This window comes from Pelecanus crispus, chromosome 18 (assembly GCF_030463565.1).
Source record: "Pelecanus crispus isolate bPelCri1 chromosome 18, bPelCri1.pri, whole genome shotgun sequence".
Classification (NCBI taxonomy): domain Eukaryota; kingdom Metazoa; phylum Chordata; class Aves; order Pelecaniformes; family Pelecanidae; genus Pelecanus; species Pelecanus crispus.
Genome location: NC_134660.1, coordinates 2501937 through 2513967, shown reverse-complemented (window position 1 = coordinate 2513967; position 12031 = coordinate 2501937). Strand labels below are relative to the sequence as shown.

Sequence of the window (12031 nt, the reverse complement as noted above, 5' to 3'; positions counted from 1 at the left end):
GCAGGGATAGCCCAGACTGTCTTCCAACCCGGGGCCCCCGCGCCCCTCCCCTCACCCTCCAAGGTGACGGTGTCAACTCTCGCCGCGGCTGCCGCTCCCCGGCTGCCGCTGCCTCCTCCTGCATCTCCACGTCGGGGGGGGCCTTGGCCTTGTCACCGCGGCGGCGGGACGCGCCCTCCTGCTTCATGGCCGGATGCGCCGGGCCGGCCGTGACACTGCAACAACCGCGGGGCGCGCCAGGAGTTCACAGGCCCGGGCGGTCGAGCGCCGAGCACGGCACCGTTCGGCTGTTTCCGAGACCCTCTCGGGTGTTTCCGGCGGGCGCTCAGGTGTTTCCGAGACCCTCTCGGGTGTTTCCGGCGGGCGCTCGGGTGTTTCCGGCAGGCGCTCGGGTATTTCCGAGACCCTCTCGGGTGTTTCCGGCGGGCACTCGGGTGTTTCCGGCGGGCGCTCGGGTATTTCCGAGACCCTCTCGGGTGTTTCCGGCAGGCGCTCGGGTGTTTCCGAGACCCTCTCGGGTGTTTCCGGCGGGCGCTCAGGTGTTCCTGCAGCACGTGTCGCGGCGCATGCGCGGGCGTTTGTGGCGTGCCACGCTGAGGCGAGGCGCGAGGCCCGAGGCCCTGGCGCTGCCCGGGCTCGTCTGCGGCCTCTGCCCCACGGAGCGGCCGCCGTTCCCCCCCGCGCCGGCCTTTGGGGGTGTGTGGGGCGGGTGTGGGCTCCGCCGTGGCCGGTGCAGGGCATGGCCAGGCCACTGGTGCTGGCGGTGCCATCAGTGACGGGCCAGGTAAGCAGGGCTGCCCCTCGCCGAGGGCACCCCCTTCCCCCGGGAGCCTGAGGGGAGCCGGGCCTCCGGGCAGGCAGCACTGCTGGGTGGCTGAAAGTACCTGCAGATTAAAAAACCCCTGCCTTTAAGTTTATTGAGTAAGAAATGGCTCTCTTTATTTCTAAAGCAGTCATCAAAGCATTTGTAATGTTGTTCTGAGATGTAAGTTATTCTATGCTGGTGGGGTGTGTAATCATGTGAGGGAGGTGTGGTTTTACCAGGTGAGCATCATTAAAATGCTCTGAGATCCTACAGCTTTCTAACATTTATCAGGGATTGAGTTACACCCGAATCACAGGTGTGACCAGGGTAAGTGGATTATTGCTGCTTTCTGTACTGATAAGAATGCCTCAGCTATTTAGGGGTGAAGCTTGGAGGGAGAAGCTGGCTTGCAGTAAGAGACCTTCAAATATGGTGCCAGGTGATTCCCTTTAAATGATTCCTGATGGGAGGACACCTGTAACCTAACCTGAGTTACTCAGAAGGTTAAGGACGTAGAGAGATGTGTACAGGGCTGCTGTGGCTGGGAAGGCATTTCCTGTACAGACAGCAGATCCGTCCTTCTGGAGCTTCACTCCACTCATCTCAACCATTGCAAAGGTTAATTTTTGTTGCTCCTCTCGTGAGAAGGAGAGCAAGGTGGTATCCATGCTGAAAGGCCCCTTGCCACGTTCTATGTCGTGTTCCAAGATGTTCCCAACCTTTGCAGCAACAGAAAAAAGAGCAGAATCAGTATTTTAATAGTGCTGTCTGTGGAAGTTGTTAAGTCAGTCAGTGATGCCTTTGACTGGTGAGGTGCTTTACTGTCTTACAGGAGCACTAAATAATCCACGTTTATATATAGGACTTTTCACCCTGAAAGACCCTCATGTTCATGTATTCAGTTCCCAGTTTCTTGTGAAGTAATTATTTCCAAGAAATTAAAATTGTAGCTTGTTTTTGTGGTGGTGGGGTTTTTTTGTTGTTTTTTTTTTCTTCTTCTTTACTTAAAGTAACACTCCCCTGCCCCTTCATTTTCAGCCCAATGTGATGCATGCTCACTCACCAGCTTGAGCTGTTGGGACACAATCTTCTCTTCCAAAGACTCCAGCAATAGCAGCAGCTGATCCTCCTTTAGCTCTGCAGAATTAAAACAGGTTTGTACCACCACACCCCCACACCCCCCCCCCAGTGTTTGAGAGACAACTGGTGAGATGTGAAGGGTGACCATCAACTGTCTTGCAGGGAGTGCCTGGTTGGTCAAAAGTTCTTCAGATGTTTTAAACTCAATTATTAGTACAGCTTCCCTGTGAGAGGAACACAGCTGTTACTGTGTACAGACAACTGTACCATCGCATGTAGAGACCAAGGGGGTTGAGGGGAGGTTCAAACCATGTTTTGTGGCAGCCTTGGGAAGAAGAACCCTGGAATGTGCGCTGCTCTTTCTGTAAGGTGATCTTGCTGCCTCTACCCAGGCTTTAATTCTGCTTTCAAGCCCTCTTTTCAAGGATCCCCTCGTGCACGCTGTTCCTGGACCGAGTGGTAACTCGGTGTCATGCTCCTGGCAGTCGCTGCTTTGCGACTCTCCAACTGCTGCTGAACAGCGGCTGCTACAGTCAGGTCTCTGCTCTTGGCATAAACCCCCTTCGTTCCCACAATCTAGGAAATGATATTGCATAAATCCTCTGCAAGCTTTCTGTATTCTGCTAGTGTTGTCGGTAGGAATGCTCTTCATGTATTCTGGTGCTGCCGGATTTCTCTATTAAAATGCCAGAAAGCCTTACCATCTAATGCGTCAAGAGTGTAGGTGATGGCTTCTGCCAGCTTGAGGACAAGAGGACTTGAATCCTGTAGGCTGCTCAGCAGGTCTTTTAAGTCCGGGCTTTCTGTTTTCAGCTCACAACTACCAGTTTCATCAAGAACTGCTTCCATCTAAGGGGATAAGAAAAAGTAAATGTCAGGATTTCAGAGAAGAGGCTGCTGCTAGTCCCTTGCAATCTAACTACAGAAGCATATGACCGGTCATGTAGTATGTGTCTCCCCTCCCTAAGCTATTTATGAGGCTGTAATTGAGGCTTTAGCATTCACGCTGGCTCCAGTTAAAGATGGAATATGAAATTTAAATGGTTTGGAGCCTTCAGGTACATGTGCTGGGCTATATTCAGGACATAGTTCAGCAGTTGACTCTGTCCTGAGCACCTGCTTTCCCTGCATGGGGATGAAGAGCAGACAGACGTGCTGAGTGAGGGATTTTTGGATTGATGGTTGTGGCATAGGAGAGAGGACTTCTGGGGCAAGAGGTATGAACCTGGATGTCTGTATAAGTGCTGGCAGTAAGAAAAACTTTGCTTACTTTCTGGGTCAGCTCTTGAAAGAGGTTCCTGTCTCTCATCACAGCTTTGATGGCTTTTAAAACTGCAACGAACAGCTTAGAAGACAAGTTGGAGAGAATTTGACAATTCTCTTTAACTTCTTTCTCCACTTCTCCTAATCTTCCTCGTGAGGAACCTGAAAACCAGATTTCAGGTTGGACCAGAGTCCAAATATGTCACTTGTAAACTGGAGAAGCCCACAGTAAGTTCCCTGGCACCCCTAAATTTAGAATTTGAAACATTTCTATGAATATTTTCAAAAGCGATACGCAATTTTGAGTTGGTCAATTGTCACGTCTCAGGTAATGTACAGTAAACACATCTCTCTTGGTGGTTTGTGTTTATCCTGAGGGATTCTATCGTATCCAGAGGGGTTAAAAGTAGTAAACTATGTTGCTTACCGTAAGATATGGTCTCTGTCATTTGTCGTAGTTTGAAATGGTTAAAATCTGTCACAGGAGAAAAAAAGGCATGACTCATTTAGAAAAATACTTAAAGCTGGATAGGTATGTTTCTTTTTTTAACCAGATTTGTTGTTTTGAAGTCTGAAGATACTGGTGTGCCAGGTCTGAAATCTCACATGCCAGTTGTAGGTCAGACTGGTGTTTGCACTCTCCTGCAGCACATCTGTCTTCTGCCCGTTCATTTAAAGCTCGTTATTTCTAGACCTCATTCCCTGCTGTGGTGTGCCTTATGTTAGGGTCTGTATTGGCCAATAGGTGTGTTAAAAGACCGGTAAATTGAAATGAAAACTTATGCTCAACCAGATGCATGCAGACGTGGGAAGCACAGAGCACAGGGGAAGCAAGGCAAATGTGGTCTCTCCAATGCTGCAGCAGGTTTTGTGTATCTCGGTCCTCTCTTTCTCTACCTCTCCAGCATAAGTGTCTTTTACACCAGCCTTGCCACCTGGAAGGGTGGAAGGGTCGGGCACCCTGTTTTCTGCCTGGCTCTCTTCTTCTGAGTAGGTAGAGAAAGGAAAACAAACCAAACCTCTGTCCCCGTGCTGTTTTTCAGCAGGAGCTCTGCAGTTCCTCAAGTTCAGAGCTGAGACTTCCAGTATCCCCCTTCCATTTCTGCAGCACCCCCTGCCCTGAAACTGCATCTCTTTCCCAAGTAACCTAGGTCCTGCGTACGGCCCTTTCCCAGGTGACTTCTGCTGCTCATATTGCATGTGCTCATGTCCTTGAAAATGAGTGAAGGGTGGCCATGAGGCTGAGGGGTACTTGAGAAAATGGTTTTCTTCTGTGTTGTCTCCTGAATGGAGGAGTCACAGAATCATAGAATGGTTTAGGTTGGAAAAGACCTTTAAGATCATCCAGTCCAACCATTAACCTAACATTACCAAGTCTGCCACTAAACTAAGTAAGGGTAGAGTAGCAATTTCATGTTTCCTGCCTTGGTGGCTGGATTATTTCATAGAATCATAGAATCGTCTAGGTTGGAAAAGACCTTTAAGATCATCCAGTCCAACCATTAACCTACACTACCAAGCCCACCTAAACCAATCAAGGGTAGACTAGACTAGACCATATCCCGAAGTGCCACATCTACCTGTTTTTTGAACACTTCCAGGGATGGTGACTCCACCACCTCTCTGGGCAGCCTGTTCCAATGCTTGACCACCCTTTCCGTAAAGAAATTTTTCCTAATTTCCAGCCTAAACCTCCCCTGGCGCAGCTTGAGCCCATTTCCTCTTGTCCTATCGCTAGCTACTTGGGAGAAGAGACCAACACCCACCTCACTACTACCTCCTTTCAGGTAGTTGTAGAGAGCGATAAGGTCTCCCCTCAGCCTCCTCTTCTCCAGGCTAAACAACCCCAGTTCCCTCAGCCGCTCCTCATAAGACTTGTTCTCCAGACCCTTCACCAGCCTTGTTGCCCGTCTCTGAACACGCTCCAGCACCTCAATGTGTTTCTTGTATTGAGGGGCCCAAAACTGGACACAGTATTCGAGGTGCGGCCTCACCAGTGCCAAGTACAGGGGCACAATCACCTCCCTGCTCCTGCTGGCCACAGCATTCCTGATACAAGCCAGGATGCTGTTGGCCTTCTTGGCCACCTGGGCACACTGCTGGCTCATGTTCAGCCGGCTGTCTACCAACACCCCCAGATCCTTTTCGGCCAGGCAGCTTTCCAGCCACTCCTCCCCAAGCCTGTAGCGTTGCATGGGGTTGTTGTGGCCGAAGTGCAGGACCCGGCACTTGGCCTTGTTGAACCTCATACAGTCGGCCACGGCCCATCGATCCAGCCTGTCCAGGTCCCTCTGCAGGGCCATCCTACCCTCGAGCAGATCGACACTCCCACCCAATTTGGTGTCGCCTGCAAACTTACTGAGGGCACACTTGATCCCCTCATCCAGATCATTGATAAAGATATTGAGCAAGACTGGCCCTAAAACAGAGCCCTGGGGAACACCGCTCGTGACCGGCTGCCAACTGGACTTAACACCATTTACCACAACTCTCTGGGCTCAGCCACCCAACCAGTTCTTTACCCAGCGAAGAATATGCCTGTCCAAGCCGTGAGCTGCCAGCTTCCCGAGGAGGATATTATGCGAGACTGTGTCAAAAGCTTTGCTAAAGTCCAGGTAGATGACATCCACAGCCTTTCCATCATCTACCAGGCGGGTCACCAGGTCATAGAAGGAGATCAGGTTGGTCAAGCAGGACCTGCCTTTTGTGAACCCATGCTGGCTGGGTCTGATCCCCTGGTTGACCTGTACTTGCCTGTGGAGTTCGCTCAAGATGAACCTCTCCATAATCTTCCCCGGCACCGAGGTCAGGCTGACAGGCCTGTAGTTCCCCGGGTCCTCCTTCCGGCCCTTCTTGTAGATGGGCGTCACATTGGCAAGCCTCCAGTCATCAGGGACCTCCCCTGTTAACCAGGACTGCTGATAGATGATGGAGAGTGGCTTGGCAAGCTCCTCCGCCAGCTCCCTCAGTACTCTCGGGTGGATCCCATCCGGCCCCATAGACTTGTGAGCGTCCAGGTGGCGTAGCAGGTCATTAACTGCTTCCTCCTGGACTATGTGGGCTCCATTCTGGTCCCCATCCCTATCCTCTAGCTCAGGGGCCTGAGTACCCTGGGGATGACCGGTCTGGCTGTTAAACGCAGAGGCAAAGAAGGCGTTAAGTACTTCAGCCTTTTCCTTGTCCTCGGTGACAATGTTCCCCCCCACATCCAGCAAAGAATGGAGATCCTCCTTGGCTCTCCTTTTATTGCTGATGTACTTATAAAAGCATTTTTTATTGTCTTTTACAGCACTGGCCAGATTGAGTTCTAGCTGGGCTTTTGCTTTTCTAATTTCCTCCCTGCAGGACCTAACAAGATCCCTGTACACCTCCTGAGTTGCCCGCCCCTTCTTCCAAAGGCGGTAAGACTCTCTTTTTTTCCCTGAGTCCCCGCAAAAGCTCCCTATTCAGCCAGGCCGGTCGATTTCCCCGCCGGTTGGTCTTCCGACACACGGGGACAGCCCGCTCCTGCGCCCTTAAGACTTCCTTCTTGAAGAGGGCCCAGCCTTCCTGGACCCCTTTGCCCTTCAGGACCGCCTCCCAAGGGACTTTCCCAACCAGGGTCCTGAAGAGGCCAAAGTCTGCCCTCCGGAAGTCCATGGTAATAGTTTTGCTGCCCCTCCGCTTAGCATCACCCAAAATTGAGAACTTTATCATGTCGTGGTCGCTAAGCCCGAGACGGCCTCCGACCTCGACATTTCCCACAAGCCCTTCTCTGTTGGTAAACAGCAGGTCAAGCGGGGCACCTCCCCTGGTAGGCTCGCTTACCAGCTGCATTAGAAAGTTATCCCCCACATACTCTAGGAACTTCCAAGACTGCTGCCTCTCTGCTGTGTGGTATTTCCAGCAGATGTCCGGCAAGTTGAAGTCCCCCACAAGAACAAGGGCTAGCATTTCATTTATAATGAAAGTAAAAACTAGGAATCATTAAGGTTGGAAAGGACCTCTAAGATCATCAGTCCGATCATTACTTACCCCATAGTGCGTCTCTAATGTCCAGCTGGATTGCCCTGAATGCCAGGGTGCAGCCCTTGGGTATAGTTATGCTTTGTTTGTCCTCTCTGGTGCCCTGGTCAATGAAGGAAAAAAAAAAAAAAATGGTGTTACTAGGCCTGGCTGGCATGCAGGTGTTTGGGAAGGACTGACTCCTGAGGCTGGAGAGAAATCAAACCTTTGCATGAAACTTGGTGTAAATCTGGGCCATGAAGCTCCCTTGTGCCATGGTGGATTCCTCGCAGCTGGTCTCCTCTAAGGTTTCTATTATTTCATGGACCAGGTATAAGTTTTCCTGTGTTTTCTTTAGTTGTTGAATGAAGGAGTGATTCACATTTATTTTTCTAAAAGAGAAAAAGGATGCAATATCCTGGCTGAAAGTGTCTGTTTTCCTGTGAGTTATGACAAAAGTACTGTAGCCTGCTTAGAGCCAAAAGCCACATGGTTGCATCCCTTCACATTGCATGAGTACATGGAAATGTCACAATATAAGGGGCTTCTGGGGGAAAAAGGCGGCAGAGAAAGGGCTGCAATTCTTGCTGTCCTCAACGCATCCCCTTTCTGTGTCTGAGGGGGAGCGGGGCAGCGAGGCCGTGGCCTGGCTGGTCATACAGGTGACCTGTCCTGATCTGTGTGCGCCTGTCTAGGTACCAACCATGAGAAAAGATGGCTTGAGACTGTGTTGAGGTGTTCCCGCTTTCTGAATTACAAAGACACCTATAAGCATGAGAGCTGTGCAAGGAATCTTTATCGCCTCTCTGTCCTGTCCCCCAGAAGTATGCACAGTTAGGGAGAATGCATGCTCTCGGGTCTTAATCTTGGTTTGCGGCTGCTGAAAAAACATTGCATGACCTGGGGTGGGGTAGAGGAGGAGAGGAGGAGCGCGTTGTCTCTTTGTGTTTGCCTTACCTTACTGTTTTCAGTGCCTCAAGTTTTGGTAGTGGTATGTACTTCTTATCCAGCTTGATGGACCACCCTCTGGACAAGGAGGCAGCTCCTTTCACGTCTATGCTTGCAGGGTCAACAGAAACGCTTAGACTCCCATCACCTCTGCCAATGGTGTTGCTTGTGATCATGACTGTAAATTTACTTGAAGCTTCACCACCTCCGTTGGGAAAGAGGGACTCTGAAATAATTTGATGGATGAGCTTAAGCATGATTACACCAACTCAATATTGTAACTATTGCACACACAAGAAGGATGAAACATGGTAGAGTTCAGCCACAAATGATCCAGATGTTTTGTCTATGGAAATGGTGAACTTAAGATTGATAAACGTGGGCTTTACCTGTGCTTTTATTGTCTTCTCCAGACAGCAGCACGTCGTCAAGTCTGTACCTTGACGGTTTGTAGCGGGGAGATGTGAAGAATATGGCTTCTCTTTTTCTTGTCAGTAGACAGAGGGGTCTGAAATGTTCATGACTGAAGATGCCATGAACCGGGACCAGGTCTCCTTTTGGATCCATCTGATGTACTACGGATTGGGTGACTTGTTTAAACATTTCTGCTGCGGCTGGATGAGTTTTTGAACCAAAGGAAAGTGTACTTGTGCCTTAGGAAAGAGGCAAGACAAGTTAAGCAAGATTACTTGAAATACAAGCAGAAGGCTGTAACAAAATGTGTTGCTTTAATTCTTAAGAACTTTTCACAGTTGATGATAACCCAAAGAAGCCCACATTAGTACAAGGACGGCACTTTGACGGGATTGGGTATAGGGGAGGATTTGGAGAGGTAGGAGTACGAGCTGTGGCTTGCTAATGAGGCTGGCTTAGACTCGTCCCCCTTTGCTGGTAACTCCCAGTCATCGTGCAGACTGAGAACGCAGCGAGCAGTTTCTGAGCGTACGGATCTTCAGCACTGGAGTCTGTTACTGTTCTTTCAGTTAAGCTGTTTTGTTGCCTATAGCAGTACATAGCATAATAATTTTCCTGAGTAAAGTAGACATTGCTCCTTAAGTTAGGCCCTATCATTGTTCAAAATGCTTTAATCTTTAATTAATGCCATTGCCCTGGTGGAAGTTGAAAAAGAAAAAAGCTTGAGCAATTTCGTGCTGTTTTGCACTGCTTTGCCATTTTCTGCTTGCTTCTTGTTGCCTGGCAGACAGGAATGGTTTAGCATTGTTTTGAAATAGAGCATTAGAAAAATGGTTTAGTCAAAGTGTTACAGCAAGGAAGTGAAAGTGCCGAGAGCTGAATTGAGGGTTGAGGGGGGAAGTAGGAGAGCTTGTTCTATGGCAGATCTCCCCCAAAATATAAAAGTCATCCCAGCAGAGCTACTTGGGTATGCCCTGGTGCTCTGCCTGTATCCCCTGCAGAGGAAAGCTGGATGTTTGAGGGGCAGAAACAAAATCACTGTGGCTTCCTGTTGCAGCTTGGTTTTACTCCAAGGTTTCGGTTTTGCTTCTTGCTTCAGTTGGTGTACATAAAATATGTTGAAGAATAACTTTGATCTACAAACAAAAAAACTTCCTGTACTTACCAAGACGAAGAAGAAGAAAAAGGTGTGCAGGTCTCTCCCCTCTTCTGCACCCTAGGTTATCAAGTCTTGTTAGAGAAGAGACACTGATTCCGGTTCAGATGAGTGGATGTGGGGGGGTATCTTGCCCCTCCCTAATGTCCCACAGGGATCTGAATAAAAGGGTGACCTAGTCTGATTCTTCCAGAAAGTAGGAAGACTGTCACACCACAAAGGATGGTGTTTGTATGCGATGGAGCTGGGGAGGGGAGATAGTCTTGTGTGCTCAGTATAGGATCCCTTTAGTGGTGCCTGCAGGGCTCATCTCTTTTTGAAGTCTCCCAAGGGAATAAAAACTAAACCAGAACACTTAACAGGCAGTTTGCTCCATCCCTCTTCCAGACTGAAAGCTCTTAAAAATGTACTTGCCTGTTTGTGGAGTGAAGGGCTTCTCCTCTGCCGTCCCTGGGCAATGTGCAGAGCAGTCTGCTGTGCTTCTGAAGTGATATGGCCTCTCTAAAGCAGCAAGGCGGGGGAAATGCTCTCTCCCCGCCTTTCCTTTCAGAGATCCGGAAGTATCTTCTAAATCAGGGCACAAAAAGCCTTTTGCTTGCACATTTTTCCTCCAAAAAGTTTCAGTCATTGACCTGAGTCAGCCTGTCATGACTTGTTACAGTGGCTGTGGATAATAACCTTAACTTGTTCTACAGATGTATCGATCCTGTAAGATTTGTTTAATTTCTAGCCTGGTTCTTGTTTTCATTTATAGTTCTGCTCTGTTAGGATGAGGAACGGTGTGTTCCGATTTAGGAGGATTTCACTAAACCTGTGAGAGAGCTAACTAATTAGGCGTGGTGTAGGCCAGGGGAGAGTATTATGTTATTGGAGACCCTTTTATTAACTTACATTGACCAGTGATGCACACACGTTGCCATGCTTTCTGGCTCGTTGTTAGCAGCAGAGGGTTTGCGTGACTCACCGGTGTGGTACCCTGCGAAGGGATCCAGGCAGTGGGCTGCAAGCTCTTTGCTTTAGTGCAGTCCATCACTTGGTGGGCTTGGAATTGCCATACAGGATTCATTTGCTGTGCTTGTTTAAAAGCAAGCCCTGTCCGTGTGAAAATTCAAGGAATCAAACACAAGTTTTTACATGAATACTCACTTTATTAGTTTCTCTTAGAATACTGTACAAAGGAGTAATAAAAATATTCACACTTTATTTTAGAAAGTTCTCTACATGAGACTTGTGTATACACAGCAGAAAGAAGGGCTACTGGGAAAAAAAAACCCCAGAACTGTGTACAATGTCAGAACGTTGCATTAAAAAAACCCCAACTAATTTAGCTCAGTTTAAACTGATGCAAGGAGGATGCATAGACACAAACACTTGCATGCTTAAAAGATATTATAGGCAATGTTAAAGCAACGTAAGTCACAATGAGAAATATGAATGTGTTAACAATGGTAACCAGCTGCTGTCCCCTTTCCCAGGGCCAGTACCATGCTTCTGTTAAACAAAAAATTAAACAATTATTAAAAAAAAAAAAAGTACTCAGGAATTCAGTAGCCCTAGATCTCAGGCTTTTTTTTTTTTTTTTTTTTAAGGCTGTTTGACATCCTGTTAGCTATGTTACACGAATGGTGGTTTTCAAAAGCTTTTCTCCTTTGGCATTCATTGCAGAACAAAGCAGAAAAGCATTTTAAGTACCTATTTATCTAGTAATTGTTTCTCAGTCACAGGGTGGAGCCCACCTTTCATTCTCCAGCTGAGGTTTGCCCTAATCGCTATACAGGAAGCCAGTACATCTTTGAGAGGAAAATCTGTCTTAAGTGCGATGTGATCAAAATCCCATTTAAAATCAATAACAATCAATTATCTCCTTCACACAGGTACTTGGAGAAAATTCTACAGTCTAAAAGAATAAACGGACAGTCCTTGTACTCGCGTTCTGGTTCTCCAGGCAAAAGGTAGGCTTCACCCTTGGATCGCTGCTATGTTAGCTGCAAGTGCGCGTCTGAAAATCCCTCATCCTGCCCACGCTGTCCCGATCTCCCTTTCCTCAGAAATGAGTTATCCCGTGAGAGTTTCAGTGTCTTGACTCTGCTGTGTAACTTGCGTGTGTGCAAGATGAGCCTTTGAGTGCTGAACTCGCTTCTCCATGAATTCAGCAAACACAAATGCAGTAGAAGTGGATTCAGTACAGAGTTCCAGGAGACCCAGAACTGTGTCCATTATTTCCACACCACTGCAGCGGTGGTTTAACCCCAGTCAGCAGCCAAGCACCGCACATCTGCTCACTCACCCTACCCCCCCAGGTGGGATGGGGGAGAGAATTGGGGAAAAAAAACCTAAAACCCATGGGCTGAGGTAAAGGCAGTTTAATAGGAGAGCAGAGG

At 48.5% G+C, this 12031-nt stretch overlaps 1 protein-coding gene across 1 annotated transcript; it reads right to left on the bottom strand.

Moving 5' to 3' along the window:
• Window positions 1-1020: 1020 nt before the first annotated feature.
• Window positions 1021-8728, bottom strand: LOC142595280 (gasdermin-A-like). Its single transcript, XM_075723017.1, has 9 exons — window positions 8470-8728; window positions 8090-8306; window positions 7359-7524; window positions 7163-7256; window positions 3576-3623; window positions 3156-3310; window positions 2587-2734; window positions 1869-1942; window positions 1021-1524 (listed from the first exon to the last, which is right to left on the bottom strand). The coding sequence occupies exons 1-9, from the start codon at window positions 8681-8683 to the stop codon at window positions 1288-1290; spliced, it is 1353 nt and encodes a 450-aa protein (XP_075579132.1). The 5' UTR covers window positions 8684-8728; the 3' UTR covers window positions 1021-1287.
• Window positions 8729-12031: the final 3303 nt, after the last annotated feature.

Excerpts from the sequence above, each read along its gene's own strand:
- LOC142595280 (XM_075723017.1), bottom strand. The coding sequence starts at position 8,683 with ATGTTTAAACAAGTCACCCAATCCGTAGTACATCAGATGGATCCAAAA. Across the intron at positions 3,624-7,162 it reads CATTAGAGACGCACTATGGG|ATTTTAACCATTTCAAACTA; the intron begins GTAAGTAATGAT and ends CTCCTGTGACAG. Across the intron at positions 1,525-1,868 it reads TGTCCCAACAGCTCAAGCTG|GTTGGGAACATCTTGGAACA; the intron begins GTGAGTGAGCAT and ends GTTGCTGCAAAG.